Genomic DNA, 20702 nt, shown 5'->3' on the forward strand with positions numbered 1-20702 from the left:
ATGTTGGCCAGGCTGGTCTCAAACTCCTGATCTCAAGTGATCCGCCTGCCTCGGCCTCCCAAAGTGCTGGGATTATAGGCGTGAGCCACGGTGCCTGGCCTCAAGCCCTATAACCTTATAGCACTTTAAAAAAATCCAATGATACAGAATCCAAACTAAGGGCAGGTGTTGCATATAATTGTCATGTCTTTTTAGGTTCCTTTAATCTGAAACAGTTCCTCAACCTCTATTTGCCTTCTATGACATTGACATTTTTGAAGAATGCAGTCCTCCCCACCTTTTTAAATAGAACGTTTCTCATTTAGTGTTTATCTTATGTTTCCTTGTGATTAGATTTGAAATAATGCTGGAACATTGCCGAGATGTATTGTGCAGCACTGCATAGGTGTAGTATTATGTCCTTCTCAGGGTATCACATCTGGAGGCAAAGAATGTCTCTCTGCCCCTCATGGTTAATTTTGATCACTTGCTTAAAGTATTGCCCTATTTCTCCACTGTACAATGACTGCTTTTTATGTTATTCCCCACTCCCTTCCAACTCATGGCAATCTGGAGGGAGATACTTTCAGACCCTGCAAAAGTTCTGCTCCTCATGCAACATTTCCCCCAGCTTTAGAATCCACTGATGATTCTTACCTGATCCAATCTTTGCCACCAAGTCTGAAAATGATTCATTTAAAAGTTTTAAAGTTTTATTTTTCACATATAGGTCTTTGACCTGGAATAGATTTTGTGTATGGTGTGAGATAGGGATTGAATTCTATTTTCCCCCCAGATGGCTAATCAGCTCCATTTGTTGAAGTTTATTCTTTCCCAGTTGGTAAGAAATGTCCACTTCTTCACACATTTGCTGTGTTTGTTTCAGTACTGTATATTCTATTTCATTGGTCCATTTGTTTATCCTTGTGCCAAAACTATGAAGTCTTTATTGTCATAGCTTTATATGTATTTATATAAATATATAATTGCTGTCACTACATAATGTGGATTTACATAAATATATAATATATAATTGCTATAGCTTTATAGTATATATTTATATAATTGCTGTTTTATATATCATATAATTATATAAATATATAATTGCTGTTTTATATATTTATGTAGATATATACTTGCTATGTTTTATATATTATATATTTACATAAATACATAATTGCTATTGCTTTATAATAAATTTGTATATCTTATAGGGCATCTTCCATTATACTCTTCTCTAAAATTGTTAGCTATTCTTGCCATCCGGGCAATTATATTCATTTTCACAACAACCCTCAGATTAAGCAATTGCCCAAGGTCCAAAAATCAGCAAGAGGGACTTGGAACCCAGGTCTGTCGGAGGCCAAAGCTCTTTTCATTACTTCCTGAGGGTGGTTTTCTAGGCATGGAGAAGCAGAGGTCAGGGAATCAAGTGTGGTGAGAGAGAGAAGAGAAGTGAAAGAAGAAAGGCAGGTGTCAGCTTGGTGTGGGTTTGGTCTCTGGGATATAGACTTTGCCAGCCAAAGGATGGAGCTTGAACTTAGCTGGCAGAACTGGAAACAGAAGATTGTAAGGAAAGGGACTGGGATCAGTGTTTCTTCTCCAGGACGGATTACCCACAGCTGGCCATGGGCAGGCACTTGTTACTTTCTGGCTGAGCAGGGCAGTGTGGCCGACGGCTGAAAGGGGAAGCTGCGGCTGCTTTTGTGCAGGGGTGGTGGTGATGAGGGTGATGTGGGGGGCTGGAAGGCATGGAGGGGAAAGGATCTGGCTGACTACCTGGAAGCCAGGACAGATCCCACCCCAGAAAGGCGCAGTAGGGGCTCTCATCCTCCACTAGCCCGCCCCTCCCTACCTAATTAAGGACCCTAATCAGCTTGGGGAGATTAAGGGCTCTGGCCGGCTGTACCCACGCCCCCGCCCTGGCCTGGGCTGGCAAGGAAGACCTGTGGGCGGGCGTCAAAAGGGGGACCGGCCCTGTGACCCCTCACCGGGGCCGTGGGCCCAAGCCCCGGACTTCCCTGTAAGTGTCAGAGGCCCCTCCGCTGGGATAGGGTCGGTCTGAGGGCGCGGGCGAGTCCCTGCTGACCCCTGACGTCTCCGACGGGGGGAGGGGCAGGCCGGGTGGGAGCGGGAAGCCGGGGCGGCAGAAGGGGGCTTCGGGGCGGTGTCCTTGGCCCCAGTTAGTCTTCCCAGCCTCCGGAGGGGGCGGTAGCAGCAGAATCATCCCATGGGTTCCTCGGGCTTGGAGAAACTCGGGGTTACGGGGAGAACCCTAGGGAAGGCCGGGGTCTCAGTCGCTCAGCCTGCTCCATCTGTGTTCGCAGAAGCCGGCAATGACCGCCTGCGCCCGCCGAGCGGGTGGGCTTCCGGACCCCGGGCTCTGCGGTCCCGCGCGGTGGGCTCCGTCCCTGCCCCGCCTCCCCCGGGCCCTGCCCCGGCTCCCGCTCCTGCTGCTCCTGCTTCTGCTGCAGCCCCCCGCCCTCTCCGCCGTGTTCACGGTGGGGGTCCTGGGCCCCTGGGCTTGCGACCCCATCTTCTCCCGGGCTCGCCCGGACCTGGCCGCCCGCCTGGCCGCCGCCCGCCTGAACCGCGACCCCGGCCTGGCAGGCGGTCCCCGCTTCGAGGTAGCGCTGCTGCCCGAGCCGTGCCGGACGCCGGGCTCGCTGGGGGCCGTGTCCTCCGCGCTGGCCCGCGTGTCGGGCCTCGTGGGTCCGGTGAACCCTGCGGCCTGCCGGCCAGCCGAGCTGCTCGCCGAAGAAGCCGGGATCGCGCTGGTGCCCTGGGGCTGCCCCTGGACGCAGGCGGAGGGCACCACGGCCCCTGCCGTGACCCCCGCCGCGGATGCCCTCTACGCCCTGCTTCGCGCATTCGGCTGGGCGCGCGTGGCCCTGGTCACCGCCCCCCAGGACCTGTGGGTGGAGGCGGGACGCTCACTGTCCACGGCACTCAGGGCCCGGGGCCTGCCTGTCGCCTCCGTGACTTCCATGGAGCCCTTGGACCTGTCTGGAGCCCGGGAGGCCCTGAGGAAGGTTCGGGACGGGCCCAGGGTCACAGGTAGGCTCCCTTGCAGGGTGCGAGGAGGTCGGCTGGTCCTGCCGGCAGCCGGACGGCGCCGCGAGCCAAGCCTCTGTCCGCAGCAGTGATCATGGTGATGCACTCGGTGCTGCTGGGTGGCGAGGAGCAGCGCTACCTCCTGGAGGCCGCAGAGGAGCTGGGCCTGACCGATGGCTCCCTGGTCTTCCTGCCCTTCGACACGATCCACTACGCCTTGTCCCCAGGCCCGGAGGCCTTGGCCGCACTCGCCAACAGCTCCCAGCTTCGCAGGGCCCACGATGCCGTGCTCACCCTCACGCGCCACTGTCCCTCTGAAGGCAGCGTGCTGGACAGCCTGCGCAGGGCTCAAGAGCGCCGCGAGCTGCCCTCTGACCTCAATCTGCAGCAGGTAGACGGTCCCGGGAGGAGGGAAGAAGGCAAGGGAGAGGGGAGAGGACAGCCAAAGCGGGGAGAGGAGGATGCAGCCAATGGAGAAAGAACCACTGGCAGCTCTAGCTGTTTGGAGTTTCCTGGGTAATGTAGAGGCTCTGGCCCCACTTGGGGTCTCTTAGTGTACGAGGATTGCGTCTAGAGAGTAGGCAATTCGACCTCTCAAGTCCAACATCAAGCAGTAAACTCTAATGAACTGTAAACTGCAAAACCTTTTGCAATTGGCTTCAAAGTAAACCCGTTTCCACCACCACATACTCCCAGCTGTCTAAAATAAATACTTGGTGTTCTTGAAGGCAGGAAGGAGGGAGGATGCCAATCCAACCTTCATCCCTAGTTCAGAGGTATTTCCTCTGGGGCCTCATCTGGTGGTCTTAGCTTTTCAAGGGCCTAGACACCTTGCAAGAAGCAGAAAGTTCCCTGGGTGGATTCAGGGGCAATCCTAACCAGATCCATAGTGTATTTCCAACATCCAGCTAATACCTAGGGATCCCCAAGTCCCCAGAATCCCAGTTCAGATCATCTAACTTTACTCCCGCCACAAAGGAGGACTAGAAACCACTATGAGAAGGGAATTTAGATGTCAACGGGCAGTGAATTAACCACCACAAAGGTCCAACTCACAGGCGGCTGCATGAGAGAAGGGTCGTAGGGGTTGCAATTTCCCATCAATGCCCCTAGATTCTTCCAAGAGGATTGGAGGTGTCCAATGGAGGGGGGAGGGGTGCAGTGATGGGAATAGTCAGAAGAGAATACAAGATAGGAATCATAGTGAGATGGGATGGAGGGAGGGTCGGTCAGTGGAGAGAGGGAGGTTGAGAAAGTAGAGAGAGAAAAGCCCTTCAGCTCTCAGTAAGTACCACAGCAGTCCTCTCCACTGCCCAAACTGCCCAAGCCTCTGAGCGTGTGAGTCACCCTTGATTCCTTGAATTCTTCGCCCCCACTTCCAGGCATCAAGCCCTGTTACTGTCACTTCCTAAAGATGATTCGAATTCATCCGCTTTCTCCATCTTTACTGTCACTGCCCTGATTCAGGCCACAGCACCCCCAGCCCAAATCCCAAAACATAATCTCTCAGATGGTCTCTGCTTCAACACTCACCTGCCCAACACCTTTCTCCAGATCAAGCTTCAGAAATCTGACAGATCTCACCCTGTCATGCCCCTGTTCAAAGCCTCACAGTGGCTTCTGTTGCCCTGGATAGATGCAGGCCTCTCCACATGGCTTACCAGGTCTCCTGTCTTTCTCTCTCTTCCACCTCCCAGGAACTTCAGCCAGACCAAGCTACTCTGGGTTCTTGGAATGTGTCCTTCTCTTTTGCCTCTGAGCTTCTGAGTGTGCTGTTTCCTCTGTCTTGTCCCTGCCTCCCCTGGATAATTCTGACTCATCCCCTGAAGGATGGTCACTTCTACCAGCTCCTTCTCTGTCCACAGCCTAGGGTGGGGACACCCATTCCTGTCTCTGCAGCTCCCTCAGTTTCCCCTACTTTTACTCATTGCACTGCCTGAACGCCCCTGTCTCTTTGGCAAGAAGAAAGGTTCCTTGAGATGGGGTCTGTCTTGTACACTGATACATCTTTAGTGCTCTGCACAGTGCCTGGCTCTCTGAGAGATGGCAACTGGGAATAATAGAGAAGCCTGATAAGATCGGGTGGTAACAATAGAGAAGGTTTTTTGTTTGTTTTGTTTTTGTTTAGTTTAGTTTTTTTGTTTGTTTGTTTTTTTAAGGAACAACAGAAAATAGAAGCCAACCAAAAGATAGGTGAGAAGGCTTTTAGGTGAATGGTAGGTGATGAGGTTAAAACTATATGCTGGGCAACCAACAGGAAGAAGAGAGGACCTACAGGTGATGGAGAATTAGAATCAACCAATGGTCAGAGAGGAGGCTGCGTCCTGAAAAGAGGAACCAGTTAGTGGGGAGAGCAGGTGTGACAGCCAATAGGAGAGGGAGGAAGAGAGAGCCAATGGGGAGGGAGGAAGAGAGAGCGAATGGGGAGGGAGGAAGAGATAGCCAATGGGGAGGGATCCTGGGAACAACTAACTGGAAGGTGGCAACAGTGGATACCCTGGGCTTGACGGGCAGTGAAAGAATCTGGTCTGTCTGTGGGCTGTGACCCCGACCTCTGAGCCCCTACTCTCCTTCTCCAGGTCTCCCCACTCTTTGGCACCATCTATGACGCGGTCTTCTTGCTGGCAAGGGGCGTGGCAGAAGCGCGGGCTGCCGCGGGTGGCAGATGGGTGTCCGGAGCAGCTGTGGCCCGCCACATCCGGGATGCGCAGGTCCCTGGCTTCTGCGGGGACCTAGGAGGAGACGAGGAGCCCCCATTCGTGCTGCTAGACACGGACGCGGCGGGAGACCGGCTTTTTGCCACATACATGCTAGATCCTGCCCGGGGCTCCTTCCTCTCCGCCGGTACACGGATGCACTTCCCACGTGGGGGATCAGCACCCGGACCTGACCCCTCGTGCTGGTTCGATCCAAACAACATCTGCGGTGGAGGTGAGGGCGAGCACCCTAGTCCCCACTGAGACAATCGCCATGGACCATCCACAAAGTGATGAAAGAGAGTGGACTCCTATCCTGTAATCCATCTTCGATGCCCTTCTAGGCCCTCTCCCAGCCCCTGGATTGCACAGGACCCCTCTCTTGCTGAGCTCCAAAGCCCTCTTGGAAATTTTCTATCATTCCCAGCCTCTCCCCTTTGAGGAACTATGACCTCCCCCTAGAGCCTCTCTGGGCCCCCATCCCCCTTTCCTGGAGGGGCCAGCATGTGGCATGCCTCCCTAGAGAAGAGGCCTCCCCTGGCATCGCTCCTCAGTATACCTCCTGTCACTGTCCCTTCAGGACTGGAGCCGGGCCTCGTCTTTCTTGGCTTCCTCCTGGTGGTTGGGATGGGGCTGGCTGGGGTCTTCCTGGCCCATTATGTGAGGTGAGTAGTGGAATGAGGTAAGTAGGAAGTGAGCTTGTGCCAGAAATGGAAGTCTGCAGCAAAAACAGCAGGCTGGGTTCACTCAGGAGTAGAAGAGGAGATTTTTCTTGGGGTGAGGGTGTTCTGGTGGGCTGGTAGAGTCCCAGGGGATGTCTGGTTTGGGGATGGCTGCCCTCCAGGACCCCTCCCCTGAGCCAACATTATCCCTCCACCGCATCCCCTGCTGGTCTCTTCTGACGGACCTTGGTGCCCTTGGTGGAGGTGACCTCTTTCTCCACCAGGCACCGGCTACTTCACATTCAAATGGTCTCCGGCCCCAACAAGATCATCCTGACCGTGGACGACATCACCTTTCTCCACCCACATGGGGGCACCTCTCGAAAGGTGGGGGAGGCAGAGAGGCAGGAGCCAGTTGTCTTCTTTCTGTAAATTTGGTTCCTTCCCTGGGCCAGTCCCGACCCCAGCTCCCTACTTGGGAAGCCTGATTTCTACCCCAGTTCTGTCCCAAGTCTGAAGTCTAGGGATCAGCACCCTCATCTGTGCAATGAGGGTAACAGTACCTGTCCTGACTACTTTCCTGGCGGGGAGGTGAAGCTCCAACAAGAAAATGAATGTTTGCTTTGTAAACTGTAAAGCGTGCACTTGGGGAGTAATGTCATTATCACCTTCCCTCATTGAGATTCCTTCGCCTCCCATCTTTAAATCCCCAAAACTCAGCCTGACCTCAACCCAGGACTCTGACACCAGAATATATTTTGACCTCTTGCATTGACCTCTACCTGCTAGGTGGCCCAGGGGAGTCGATCAAGTCTGGGTGCCCGCAGCATGTCAGACATTCGCAGCGGCCCCAGCCAACACTTGGACAGCCCCAACGTTGGTGTCTATGAGGTGAGCCTGACCCCAGCCAGACAGAGAGACAGTGGGGGAAGAATGCTCAGGCCCTGGGCAGAGGGGAGGCGCACTCTCAAGAGGACATGCAGTCATGTCAAATCCTGCAGGCTCCAGGAGATGGGGGATGGGAGCCCAGACAGGATCTAGGGAAAGGTCATGGATCCCTCAAAGGGAAGCACCTAGGAATCTTCCCTCCCCAAGGATTTTTCTCTAGCCACTATCTGGGTAAGGGCTCCTCAAAAGCTAATCACAGTGACCCAGAGACTGGAGGCTGGAGCTGCCAGGGAGCATGCTGGGACCAGCAGGTAACATGGTGTGGCCACTGAGACCATCTCCAGCCTGGTCAGAGCCTCTGGCCCTGCCCCTCAGCATTTCCACCCAATTCAGACCAGACTCAGGAATAGCAACCCCTAGAGGGGGAAAAGAAAGTCACAAAAAAGTATTAGGACATTAACTTTGGGGCTGGTAAATCTGAATGCGGTCAAGTGGAGGGGAGATAATGAGAACAGATTGAGAGAGAGCTGAGAGTGCTGAGCAAATCAAGAGAGTAGAAATTTAGAGCTCCTGGGCTTCAGGTCATGGGAAGGAATGCAGAGGCTCCTATCATGTCACCTAGAGATCATCATGGCCAATTCTCAGAGGAGGCACTATTGTCATTTGGGGCAGATTGTCCTAAATTGTATGGGACTACTCTGTGCCTTGAAGAATGTTTAATGTTTCTTGTCTCTGGCCCTGTCCACTAAATGCAGCTCCTAGTTTTTGTGACAGTTAAAACTTTCCCCACATTTATTTCCAAATGCTCCTTAGGGGTCAGTACTAAACCCCAATTCCCTTCTAAATTCCCTTCTAGTCCAAATCCCTTATAAACAGACAGGGCCACCCGCATAATTAGCGAGATCCAGGGCAAGATAGAAATGAGGGGCTCCTCGTTCATTCATGATGATGGCAGGAGGTCATTGAACCAAGCTTGGGCCCTTCGGAGCACGAGGCCCTGTGTGACTGCACAGGTCCCATGCCTATGAACCGGCCCTGCCAACAGTTGAGGATGAGGTCCAGCATCCGGAGGGGAGCTGTCTGTAGTTCAGTTAGTTTTCAATAAAGCCTGATCTACCCAGATTTTTTACTCCCAGAACATGCTCTCTCATGGCAGTGGATGGTGATGAGGGTTGTGATGTCGATGACACTTGTGGTTGTATTAATGCACTTAATAGGACTATTGGTGGGCACAGCTGGGTTGGTGAGGACAGCCATCCATGGCTTTTGAATCTCTGTCATCCAGGGGTGGGCCCTCTCCCAGATGGCTGTGAAGTGGATGGGCGTACATCAAACCCCTTGGTTCAATGCATTTTGTCACATGGAAGATGCATTCTGGGACAGTGAGCCAATGGAAATGAGGGGGAGGGGTTCTAGGGCTCCCCATCGTGGGATTTTAAGAGACTGAGTTCCCTACCCCCATCCTCTTTGCTGCAGGGAGACAGGGTTTGGCTGAAGAAATTCCCAGGGGATCAGCACATAGCTATCCGCCCAGCAACCAAGACGGCCTTCTCCAAGGTGAGACTTGGGCCTGTGATGGGGCCTAGGTGGCCATCGGTTTCTCCCTTCCTGCCTTCTCTTTGCAGCTGGGTACAGAGGTAGGTCTCAGTTAAGTGTCCCCTCTGGCTGAGTGTGGTGGCTCATACGTGTAATCCTGGCAATTTGAGAGGCAGATGTGAGGGAGGATCACCTGAGGCCAGGAGTTCAAGACCAGCCTGGGCAACATAAAGAAACCCTATCTCTCCAAAAATTTAAAAATTAGCTGAGTGTGGCGTTACATGCCTGTAGTCCCAGCTACTCTTCAGAGGGTGAGGAGGGAGGATTATTTGAGCCTGGGAGTTGGAGGTTACCGTGGGCTGTGATCATACTACTGCACTCCAGCCTGGGTGACAGAGCAAGACCCTGTCAAAATTAAGAAAAAAAAAAAAAAAAAAACATGTTTCCTCCACCCTGGAGTAGGCTTTCATTATTCTCTGCCACACCACTAGTTCTTTCCTTTGATCTTGTTGCAATGTGCAATTGTATGTTCATCTGTCTGCCTGCTTGTTTCTGCCTCTCTCGCTGGACTGTAAGCTGAGTGAGGGCCTCCTCACTCCCCTCCATTGTAATCAAGCACCCAACACAGTGTCTGGAACATTAGAGAGACCCAGTGAATGTTTGTTGATCTAATGATAGAAAATAAAAAATGAGTTTCCGGTTCTGTCAGGCCACTTGTGCAGAATAGCCCTGGACATTCTGAATGAAGTGGAAAGTTGGCAAGGAGGCTGTAAATGGCTTATTTGGGTCCTTACAACCTTAATGTCTCCCTTTATCTCCATGCCATGCAGCATGGGCCTGGCCTTCTTCCCTGATTCCTCTACAGGAGCTCTTGGTCACAGATGCAGTGACTTAAGTGGACTATGTGTATGGGGATTAATGAACTTGATCACCATTTAATACCAGGTGTTTAAAATGAAAAGTATCTGGGCGCGGTGGCTCACACCTGTAATCCCAGCACTTTGGGAGGCTGAGGTGGATGGACCACCTGAGGTCAGGAGTTCAAGACCAGACTGGCCAACATAGCAAAACCCCATCTCTACTAAAAATACAAAAATTAGCCAGGCATGATGGCACACACCTGTAATCCCAGCTATTCGGGAGGCTGAGACGGGAGAATCGCTTGGGCTCAGGATGCGGAGGTTGCAGTGACCCGAGATTGCACGACTGCAATCCAGCCTGGGTGACAGAGTAAGACTCTGTCTAAAAAAAAAAAAAATACATAAACAAAACAAAAGAAAGAAAGTGGCACCGCTCCTCCCTGGCTCTCCCAGCAAAGGCTGTTAAATCAGGAGAGGATGGTGGTTCCAGGAGCTTCTCCTTCATGAGCTGCTTCCCTTAAGACCCAGGCAGTTCAGAGTTTTATGGTTGGGGCCAGGTGTGGTGGCTCAGGCCTATAATCCCAGCACTTTGGGAGGCTGAGGTGGGAGGATCATTTGAAGCCAGGAGTTCAAGACCAGCCTGGGCAACATAGCAAGGCCCCCATCTCTACAGAAACAAATTTTAAATGTTATCTAGGCATGGTGGCACAAGCCTGTAGTCCCAGCTATTCAGGAGGCTGAGGTAGGAGGATCACTTGAACCAAGGAATGAAAGGTAGCAGTGATTTATGATCATGCCACTGCACTCCAGTCTGGGCAACAGAGTGAGACCTCGTGTCTAAAAAAAAAGGCTTATGATCAATAAATCCGAACCTGCCTGGGTCCTGATCACCAATGCAAAGTTGTCTTTTCATTCACAGCATTAGGCTAAACCATACTCAGTATCCAAACAGTGGCCTTTGACTATATTGTTTTTTCGAAAAATAGGACTATGTGTAGAAGAGAGCCCCCGTACATACCTTATCAACCATTTCATCCACCATTTGTAAAAATCTCATCTTCTGGGTCTGGATACTCAAAAACAGATCTTGATTAACAGCCCCTTCCCCATATTGCCCCGGGCAGAAAATGCAAGTCAACTCTCCCCCTCTCAGCTCCAGGAGCTCCGGCATGAGAACGTGGCCCTCTACCTGGGGCTTTTCCTGGCTCGGGGAGCAGAAGGCCCTGCGGCCCTCTGGGAGGGCAACCTGGCTGTGGTCTCAGAGCACTGCACGCGGGGCTCTCTTCAGGACCTCCTTACTCAGAGAGAAATAAAGCTGGACTGGATGTTCAAGTCCTCCCTCCTGCTGGACCTTATCAAGGTGTGTGTCTGGGGGTGGTGGGGTGACGTCCTGGGGGCGGGGATGGGGAGCAAGGGAACCAAGCAGGCTGAGGCTGCCTCTTACCCTACCCATTCCAAGGGAATAAGGTATCTGCACCATCGAGGCGTAGCTCATGGGCGGCTGAAGTCACGGAACTGCATAGTGGATGGCAGATTCGTACTCAAGATCACTGACCACGGCCACGGGAGACTGCTGGAAGCACAGAAGGTGCTACCGGAGCCTCCCAGAGCGGAGGGTAAGAGTCCCCTGTGCAGACGAGGATCCACCGGGATCCCCATTATTTCAAGGGCTTCTCCCCCGCTTCCTCCCTACCTCTGCCCTCGCACTCTCTTCATCCCACATCCACCAGACACAATTCCTGCTACAGAAAAGATCTTGTGGCCTCTGAGAGGGTGGGCTCTGTGACTGCGGAGACGAGACGGGGCTGCTGGGGGCGGGACTTGTGCCTGAGCTGCCTGCAGCAGGGTTTGCTCTGATTACAAGTTTGCCTGAGGGTGGGGCTTGTGCCCAAGAGACGGAGCCTTCCCTGGGCACCACCTTTTCTGAAGGGCAAGGCCTATTTGCCAGGCTTTCTCTGAGATGGCTCCTAGAGATAGTTGTAGGGCTGGTCTCAGGTTGCAGGGTCTCAGACCGGTCTCAGGCTGCAGGGTTGGTGGTGTCTGGGTGCCAACCTGGGCTTTCTGGTGAGGGTGGGAGTCTTTCCCCAGCGGCGCCTCAGCCCCTTCCCCATCCCCAGACCAGCTGTGGACAGCCCCGGAGCTGCTTAGGGACCCAGCCCTGGAGCGCCGGGGAACGCTGGCCGGCGACGTCTTTAGCTTGGCCATCATCATGCAAGAAGTAGTGTGCCGCAGTGCCCCTTATGCCATGCTGGAGCTCACTCCCGAGGGTAAGGCTGCCCTGTGCGTGGAGTTCGGCCCACAGGGGCACCCTGCAGTTAGAAAAGAGCCAGCCTCACTCTTTCCTCTAAAGCAAAGCCCAGTGATGAAACTCAATTATACGGAGGCCCCCTTAAAACTGGCATCTGCAGGTCTGGGTGCAGAAAGCCGTGCATGGCCAGGGTGGGGAGCGTGGTTCATTAGGTCCCAGACCACAACAGCTTCCTCTTTCTTGATGCTGGAACCAAACTGTTTCCACAACTGACAGAACAGACTCCTCTCTGTTCTCAGGGGTCCCTGGGAGGAGCAGGGGAGGGGGAGTGGGTGCATCCCTTCTCCACAGGACTCTGAGCAAACTACTTGATCACCTATCCCTCACTTGTCTTACATACAATATGTTAGTTTCTTTGCCTATGTCACCTCTTACTGACCCCCAGAGTTCGAGGTCCTCTTGTTCCTCCTAGCAACCCCCTTCCACACTATACTCTCCCTCCACACACACACACTGAACCTCTGATGTAAAGAAACCCCTGCCAGGCACCCCCTCCCACATCTTGGTCTTCAACAGTCAGGCCAGGGTCAGAGGCAGCTTTTGTGTTCTGGGGGCGCTCCCCCTCACTGTCCCCTCATGCCTCCAGAAGTGGTGCAGAGGGTGCGGAGCCCCCCTCCACTGTGTCGGCCCTTGGTGTCCATGGACCAGGCACCTGTCGAGTGTATCCACCTGATGAAGCAGTGCTGGGCAGAGCAGCCGGAACTTCGGCCCTCCATGGACCACACCTTCGACCTGGTCAGGGGCTGGGAGTGGGCAAGGACTGGGCTGGCCTCTGGGATCCCAGATGCTTGCCAGCAACCTGAGACAGCTGCAGACAGGCAGGCTGGCAGGACCTCTGGCCTTCCAGGCTACCACCTAAGGAGTAGCCTGAAGACTCGGAGTTTGGGGGCAGAATTGGAATGGGGGCTGTGGAGGCTTTTGGAGTGGGAGATAGAGTTCTGTCTGGGTGGGAGGAATATTCAATTCAATTCAAATAACACTGATTGAGAACCAAGTATGTGCTTGGCCTGCTGTGACAGAAAGACCCTTGGCCTGGGAGTCCAACGATTGGGCTGGCTCCAGTGCCCTGTCAATTACTAGCTGAGAACAACTGACCTCTGGGAACCCTCATTTCCCACGTGCCTCCTAATCGTGTCTGAAAACACAGTGCCCAGCACCCCGGGGTGCTTGATGAATAGTAGATGAATGGTGGCAGCGGGGTTGGGGTTCAGAGTGAACAGCCCCATGAGAGGGCCCATGAGGGGGGCATAAAGAGGGCATGGCAACCCAGGTCTTCAGCAGCTTCACCAGCTTCCTTCTACTGCTAGTTCAAGAACATCAACAAGGGCCGGAAGACGAACATCATTGACTCGATGCTTCGGATGCTGGAGCAGTACTCTAGTAACCTGGAGGATCTGATCCGGGAGCGCACGGAGGAGCTGGAGCTGGAAAAGCAGAAGACAGACCGGCTGCTTACACAGATGCTGCCTCCGTGGGTGCCAGTGGAAAGGGGTGGGCTGGGAGGGCAGCTGGAGCCCAGCCAGGTAGAGTGGCCCCCAGGTGACCTCACTGCCTGCCATCCCTAGGTCTGTGGCTGAGGCCTTGAAGACGGGGACACCAGTGGAGCCCGAGTACTTTGAGCAAGTGACACTGTACTTTAGTGACATTGTGGGCTTCACCACCATCTCTGCCATGAGTGAGCCCATTGAGGTTGTGGACCTGCTCAACGATCTCTACACACTCTTTGATGCCATCATTGGTTCCCACGATGTCTACAAGGTGAAGTGTGTAGGGGACAAGCCCTCCTGACCTTCAATTCAGCTTCACCAGCCTCCAGCCCAGCCCTTCCTGCGCAGCCCCTAGGCTACCTGCCCAATCAATCTTCTTTCCCAGACCTCCTGTCCCTTATTTATTCCTCCAGTCCCCAGCTCAGTCCTTCCACTAGCAACCTGGTTCTGCACTAACCCCAGGTGGGCCCGGTGACAAGAGGCAATCGCTTCGTGTACTGGCGGGGAATGCTCAAAAGAAAATTCACACAACTCCTTCTTCCCCCAGGTGGAGACAATAGGGGACGCCTATATGGTGGCCTCGGGGCTGCCCCAGCGGAATGGGCAGCGACACGCGGCAGAGATCGCCAACATGTCACTGGACATCCTCAGTGCCGTGGGCACTTTCCGCATGCGCCATATGCCTGAGGTTCCCGTGCGCATCCGCATAGGCCTGCACTCGGGTAACTCCCGGGTCTTCCCAGGCTCCAGCCCATCTCCCTCTTTAGGGCCTGGCCCCAGATTTCCTGTAGAGGAGGCAACTCATGGAGCGGGGAGTGGGGCTTACCTTGAAGAGGATGCACTTAACAAGGCTTATTTGGGGGGCTGGTGGAGATAATGGGTGCGAAGATCCCCCGAGGCCCTACCTAGGTGCAGCCCAGCTGCCGGCCCTGCTAGCCCCGCCGACCCCCAGCATCTCCACAGGTCCATGCGTGGCAGGCGTGGTGGGCCTCACCATGCCGCGGTACTGCCTGTTTGGGGACACGGTCAACACCGCCTCGCGCATGGAGTCCACCGGGCTGCGTGAGTGTGACGGGGACAAGACGGGGAGGTGGGAGGGGGACACGGGAGGTGAGTCCCGAGCTCACGGCGTCCCCCACCGCCACAGCTTACCGCATCCACGTGAACTTGAGCACTGTGGGGATTCTCCGTGCTCTGGACTCGGGCTACCAGGTGGAGCTGCGAGGCCGCACGGAGCTGAAGGTGAGGCAGGGCCCCAACCCCTCCCGGAGGCCCCGCCCTGTCCTGAGGCACCGCCCATCCCGGGCCGCGGCTGCAAACCTCAGCTCACCCTTCTGACCTGGTCTCCCAGTTCCATGCAGACTCGAGATCCCCCACCCGTCACCCCAGTCCGCCTAAGTCCTTCCCTCTCCCATGTCTCCCCAGGGCAAGGGCGCCGAGGACACTTTCTGGCTAGTGGGCAGACGCGGCTTCAACAAGCCCATCCCCAAACCGCCTGACCTGCAACCGGGGTGAGGGGCCGGCCTCCGCGGCAGGGCGAGGGACGAGGGACCCCTGCCTCCTGCTCTGTGTCTGACCCCCCGCGCGCGAGGCAGCGATGACGTAGGCCCTGCCCTCCCACGCCCCATTCCCCTTCTCTGAGGCCACCGCCCCCTCCTTGCAGGTCCAGCAACCACGGCATCAGCCTGCAGGAGATCCCACCCGAGCGGCGACGGAAGCTGGAGAAGGCGCGGCCGGGCCAGTTCTCTTGAGAAGTGAGGCCCGGCGCCGGACAGGTACTGCCCCCTCAGCCCCCACCCCAGCTGCCGCGTCCCCTCTGCTGCCTGCAGAACGTCCCACCCAAGCCAGGTGTCCCGATCCCTTTCTTACTTACAGAGCCCAGGCTGGTTCCTAAACCCCGGGGCTTCCCCTGGGAGGGAAGCACCCGCTGCAGGAATTTTGGTTCAGTAGATCTGGAGTGGTTTGGAAATCCAGGCTTAGGAAACTCTGTAATCGGGGCCTTCTGTGGCCCCTCCCCTGGCCCTATCTCATCCCCAGTGCATAAACCTGGCTTCCCCAGAAGCCTCACAGGCTGTGCACTGCACAAGAGACAACTCTAGGGGGCAGCAGTCACCAGAGGACAATGTGAAAGCAGAAGCCGTGCCCACTCCCCTCCTGCAAGAAACTGACCCGTGACCCGCTCCTTCCTAGGTGAACCCCCATGACCCCTTTCCTCGACTCCCCTCTGAGATACCCCTCTTTTCTTCAGGATTGTTCTGGAAGGTCCTTTTCCTGAAAGTTGCTGCTATAGGTGACTGGAAGTCTGTCTAATGCTGGTGGACTCTGCCCAGCTCTGCCTCAAAGGATTTTGGGCCTTTTACAAGAGCTGGTTGCAAAACCAGCCATGTGACCTTGGGAAAGTGTCACGCATGCTCTGCTGTGATCCCTTCAGTGGCAAAATGGGGGGTGGCCTAAGTGGTTCCCAAGGCCCCTGTGTACCTGACAGCTGGGTGGCTTGTGGCCCTCACCCCCAGGAGCCCTGAGTCCAGCAGGGGATGTGAGGGTCAGGGATTCTCCGCTTCCCAGTGTCTCTCAGGGACCCAGGAAGGAGGATCTGGGATTGATGCCCGACCCCAGAGGAAGTGGAGTTCTGTTCCACCAGAGCAGGGTTTGTCACATGGCCTGAGGGGGCAAGGGCTCCTGTTTAGCCTCAAGCTTCATTCCTATCTCCATCTCCCACCAGTCAGAAACTGGCTGCTTCTCCTGTGGGCATAATCAGGGAACTTGCCCAAGTGCAGAGAAAAGCTTGCTTCAATGCTTTGAGGAAAGGAAATTGTGCCACACCTTGACTAACCAGAACATCCAAAGAGCAGCATTCTCTGTTTAACTGGGAGATGCTGAGCAAGCAGTTGGACAGAAAATCCTCTCTGCTTAGAATTTTTTCTTTTTTTTGAGTCTCACTTTGTCACCCAGGCTGGAGTGCAGTGCAGTGACACAATCTCGACTCACTGCAACCTCCTCCTCTCAGGTTCAAGTGATTCTCCTACCTCAGCCTGCCGAGTAGCTGGGATTACAGGCACCCGCCACCACGCCCGGGTAATTTTTTTGTGTGATTTTAGTAGAGACGGGGTTTCAGCATGTTGCCCTGGGTGGTCTTGAACTGACCTCAAGTGATCTGCCCACCTTGGCCTCCCAAAGTGCTGGGATTACAGGTGTGAGACACCGCGCCTGACCTTTGCAGCAATTATCAATGCCCTGTCCTGGCAAGTCCCCAGTTGAAGTTGCCTTTGTGAAACTCTGACCTTCCAGAGCCTGGGCCTTGGCACATTTGACTCTTGGTGTCTGTCACCATTGCTACAGACCCTGGAAGAAGTTTGCAGCAGGCTAGGAAACCACCTAGGCTGCCACCAGAGGTAGTGAGTGTCCAGTCCCTGGAGGTGTGAAGGCAGAACTGGAGACATCATTGACCAGGGATACGACAGTGAGAGGGAATTCCGGAACTGAACCTTCACTACGCCAAGTGTGGTTGGTGGGCCAGGGTCGGCACTGCCTGTGAGCTCATTAGAAATGAAGGATCTCAGGGCCCCACCCCAGACCTGCTGAGTCTGGATCTGCATTTTAACAAGTTCCTACAAAATATTGACACGCTCATTAAAGTCTCTGAATCATAGAACTAAATCACCCTAAGATCTTTAAATCTTAGAATCTCTAAGATCTCATAAAGCCAGGCTACAAACTAGCCACCAAATTTCTTTTGTTTGGCCTATAGAGTGTTTTGTTTTGAGCTAACATTTAAAAATCAACAGCTTCCACATTTTAAAAATGTATAGCAGATTTCCCCCTTCTCGAAATCAGAAGCCCCACATGGTGCTTGTGTCACCACTTAACCACATTCTGCTGCAGCTAAACAGCAACAGTCCCCTTTATCCAGATGTCGCCACTCCCCACAGACTCCGAGACACCAAGATTTTCTGAACATTCCTTTATATTCCTGCCTGGTGCCTGTAGACATTGAGCTTAGGACTCCTTAGCAGGTATTAGGATTATAGGGGCTCCTGGACGGGACTTTGCCTTTTTTTTTTTTTTTTAAACTGATTCATGACTTCCACAAGCTTAGTGGTATTCCCCTCCTTCCTAAAGGTGAAGGAAGAATGTATCAAACACCGAGAATCCAGCACTTGTAAGTTCTGGTTACCGAAGGTGATGTTGCTACAGAGAGCAATTTAGTGCAATTTTAAAAACATTTTAAATTGAGTTTAAATATGATGAATTAAAGATTAAAAACAAAACAAAACAAAACCCGGGCATGCACACACACACATTTTTAAAAGTTATTTACATTCTTGAAGATTTTCCTTAAGATTTTCTCTGTACTTAGGTCCCAGGGATTGAAGCGCAGATTCACATCTCTGGCCTTGGACCTGACTGTGTGGATAGAGCTATCAGCCTCCTGTCTCTTCCCTCCCGTACCTGACCCTGCAGCCCTTCCCCTTCCTTCCCTCTCTGCCTGCCTGCAAGGGCCTGGAGTAGTTAATGGTGTGTGATTTCAGCGGCCTCAAGGAAGAGTCCAGGATTAGGTGCAGAGGGATTAGCTGGGACAGGCTTGGGCAGGGCTCCTCCCGGAAGCAGAGGCGGATGAGCCAGAGGGCAGACCCAGTTTAAGGTAGAAGTGGAGTGGGCAGGGCTGAGCCGGTTCCTTCCCAGCTTCACTCAGCCTCCTTCCCAGGCTGGCCTCGAGCTCAAGTGACCAGATGTGATAGAAGAGCCCTGACCCCTCCCCAGCTAGAAGAACTTGGGGAACCCCCACCCCAGAGTTCACAGATCTAGTGGGAGAAGAGAAGGCAAAAGATGAAGCCTCAGCCTCCTCTCTGTGCCTCAGCCTCTCCTTTCTCTGTTCCTGCCTCCCTTTCTGCTCTATTCTCCTGTCTTTGTGTCCCCACAGTCCCCTTTCTGCCTGGCAGTCTCTGTCTGCCTTTCTCTGCAGTTTCCACCATTTCTCTGGAAATCTTATTTCCTGGACCCAGTCAGTTATCCAGTCTCAGGGCTCTGCTGACTCAAGTCCTGCCCACCCTGTTCCTGGGGCTTGGGCAACTCCCAGCGCATGAGAGCACCGGGGCCTGGCTTGGTCACTGGGCATCCCCCACCTTCAGATGTGTTTACACTACCTCTGCCAGCTGGCCTGCGCCAGGAGCCCACACTTGCGGTTGTCCTTGCCTTGGAGATGGCTCTGTAGCTGGCAGAGCAGTGATGGCCAAAGCAGGGACCTCTCATAGCTGCTGCTTCAATCCCACGGCAGAGACTCTACAGCGTGTCCCGGGGCTCACCCGGCGCCTTTTTTTTTTTTTTTGTGCTGCTCCTCAGGGTCTGGGCCCTGCTCCCTGTCCCATCTGCAGTGGACCCCAGGCACCCCCCTTTGAGGAGGTGGGGTGAACTGCTCCTTGGCAGGGATTTGTGACACTGCATTGCTGGGCTGTGTTCCCCGGGCTCTTCTGGACCTTGCACCGTGGATACCAGGCCATGTGCCATGGTATTTGGGTCCTGGGAGGGTGGGTGAAATAAAGGCATGCTGTCTTCCATGTTGTGGTGTGTGCTGCTTTTAGCCAGGAGAGTAGTCTCGACACCCCCATCTCTGGAACGCTCAGCCCTGCCATTTCCAGGGAGGGTTTCAGATAGGGTTGAACCTTAGAGATGGCCTGAAGAGGGGAAGTGGCCAGGGCCAACAGCTCCCAGGAACTCCTCTGCTCAGAGAACCAGTTGGGGAAGTCTCGGGCCTCTCAGGCTGCTGGAAAAGACCAGGGTCTCTGATGCTTTTAAGGTGGGTGATGTGCTTCATCCCTTGATTGTATGCAGGAGGGAAGAAGGAAGAGAAGGACAGAGCTTGTCTATGCCATGACTCCATGACCCATGGACCATAACCTACAACCATGGGAGCCAGAGTCCAAGACTGAAGGAACAGGGCCCCCAGATGGGAAAGGTGAGGTCCACTGGTCTCTGGGCAGGACCTCATCAACAACCCACACTCCACCTCTGACCCTTCACAAACCTGCCCCTGGAGCTTCAGAGCAGGAGAGACTATCCCAAAATCACCAGTGGGTGACTGGCCCCTAAGTCTTCCGGGAGCCCAGCTGTTCCCGTGCCAGGCCCAATGTCCCAGACAGGATGACCTGTAATGGACATCGACTGTTCTGCCTTCCTACATCCGTCCTGCTGGGCAGTGGGCAGCCATCTGTGCCCCATTCTTAATCCCAGTGGAACTGGCTAGAACTGACTGCTGACTTCCCCCTTCAGGCCAGTCCAATCATTCCGTTCCTCTGGCCTCAAAGACAGATGAGCTGGGCCAGGCTGATGAAGCTCGGTGCTGGGACGTTTTTTGAAGCCATGGGGAGAAATTGTCTTCTTGGGGGGTTGCTGAGAGGATGGGACATTGAGAGATCCTTGCCACCACAAAGACAGAGCTGAACTGGCAGATGGAGAGAGACAAAGGCCTGATGGCTACTGTTTGGGCTGGGATACCTCACTGGGCCTAAAGCCAAGTCCGGCTGTTTAAGCAACATGGGCCAGCAAATTATTTTCTTTGCTTAAGCCAGGTTGCGTTGGGTTCTTTCTTTCTTTTCTTTCTTTCTTCCTTTCTTTCCTTTCTCTTTTCTTTCTCTTCTTTCTTTCTCTCTCTCTCTTTCTTTCTTTCTTTCTTTCTCTCTCTCTCTCTCTTTTCTTTCATACCTCAAAACCCTCACGATGGCTGGGCACAGTGGCTCATGCCTGTAATCCCAGCACTTGGGGTGCCTGAGGTGAGAGAATCACTAGATCCTAGGAGTTCTAGACCAGCCTGGGCAACATAGCAAAATCTTGTCTCTACAAAACACAAAAATTAGCCAAGCATGGTGGTGCACACCTGCAGTCCCAGCTACTCCGGAGGCTGAGGCAGGATGATCACTTGAGCCCGGAAGGTCAAGGTTGCAGTGAGCTGAGATCATACCACTGCATTCCAGAGCGAGACTGTCACAAACAAACAAAAACCTTCGTGATGTTTTCATGGTGATGAAATGTTGGTCCATTTGATTACGATGTGCTGATGGCTGCAAGTTCAACAGGTGGCTTTCCCATCTACTCCACCTCCTCACCCAAACCACTATGCCAAGCAGACACCTATCCATAGCCACGCACTTTATGGCCTCGCCTCAATGTCATTCCCTTTGTCTCTGGCCAGCATGTCATCTCCTAGGCCTCTCTCTCAGCCTTGATCACCCACTCCC

General features: G+C 53.9%; 1 protein-coding gene across 1 annotated transcript; it reads left to right on the forward strand.

Annotated features, from left to right (window-relative positions):
• The first annotated feature begins 2315 nt into the window (after positions 1-2315).
• Positions 2316-19025, forward strand: GUCY2D (guanylate cyclase 2D, retinal). The gene is made up of 19 exons (XM_055102017.2): positions 2316-3036; positions 3120-3424; positions 5613-5964; positions 6310-6394; positions 6676-6778; positions 7181-7282; positions 8756-8836; positions 10829-11035; positions 11135-11291; positions 11793-11942; positions 12570-12718; positions 13291-13454; positions 13549-13741; positions 14018-14192; positions 14434-14532; positions 14618-14712; positions 14896-14981; positions 15134-15245; positions 15719-19025. Exons 1-18 carry the CDS (start codon positions 2316-2318, stop codon positions 15219-15221), a joined length of 3312 nt encoding a protein of 1103 aa, XP_054957992.2. The 3' UTR covers positions 15222-15245; positions 15719-19025.
• Positions 19026-20702: the final 1677 nt, after the last annotated feature.

The sequence above is a fragment of the Pan paniscus genome, chromosome 19, assembly GCF_029289425.2.
Source record: "Pan paniscus chromosome 19, NHGRI_mPanPan1-v2.0_pri, whole genome shotgun sequence".
Taxonomy (NCBI): Eukaryota; Metazoa; Chordata; class Mammalia; order Primates; family Hominidae; genus Pan; species Pan paniscus.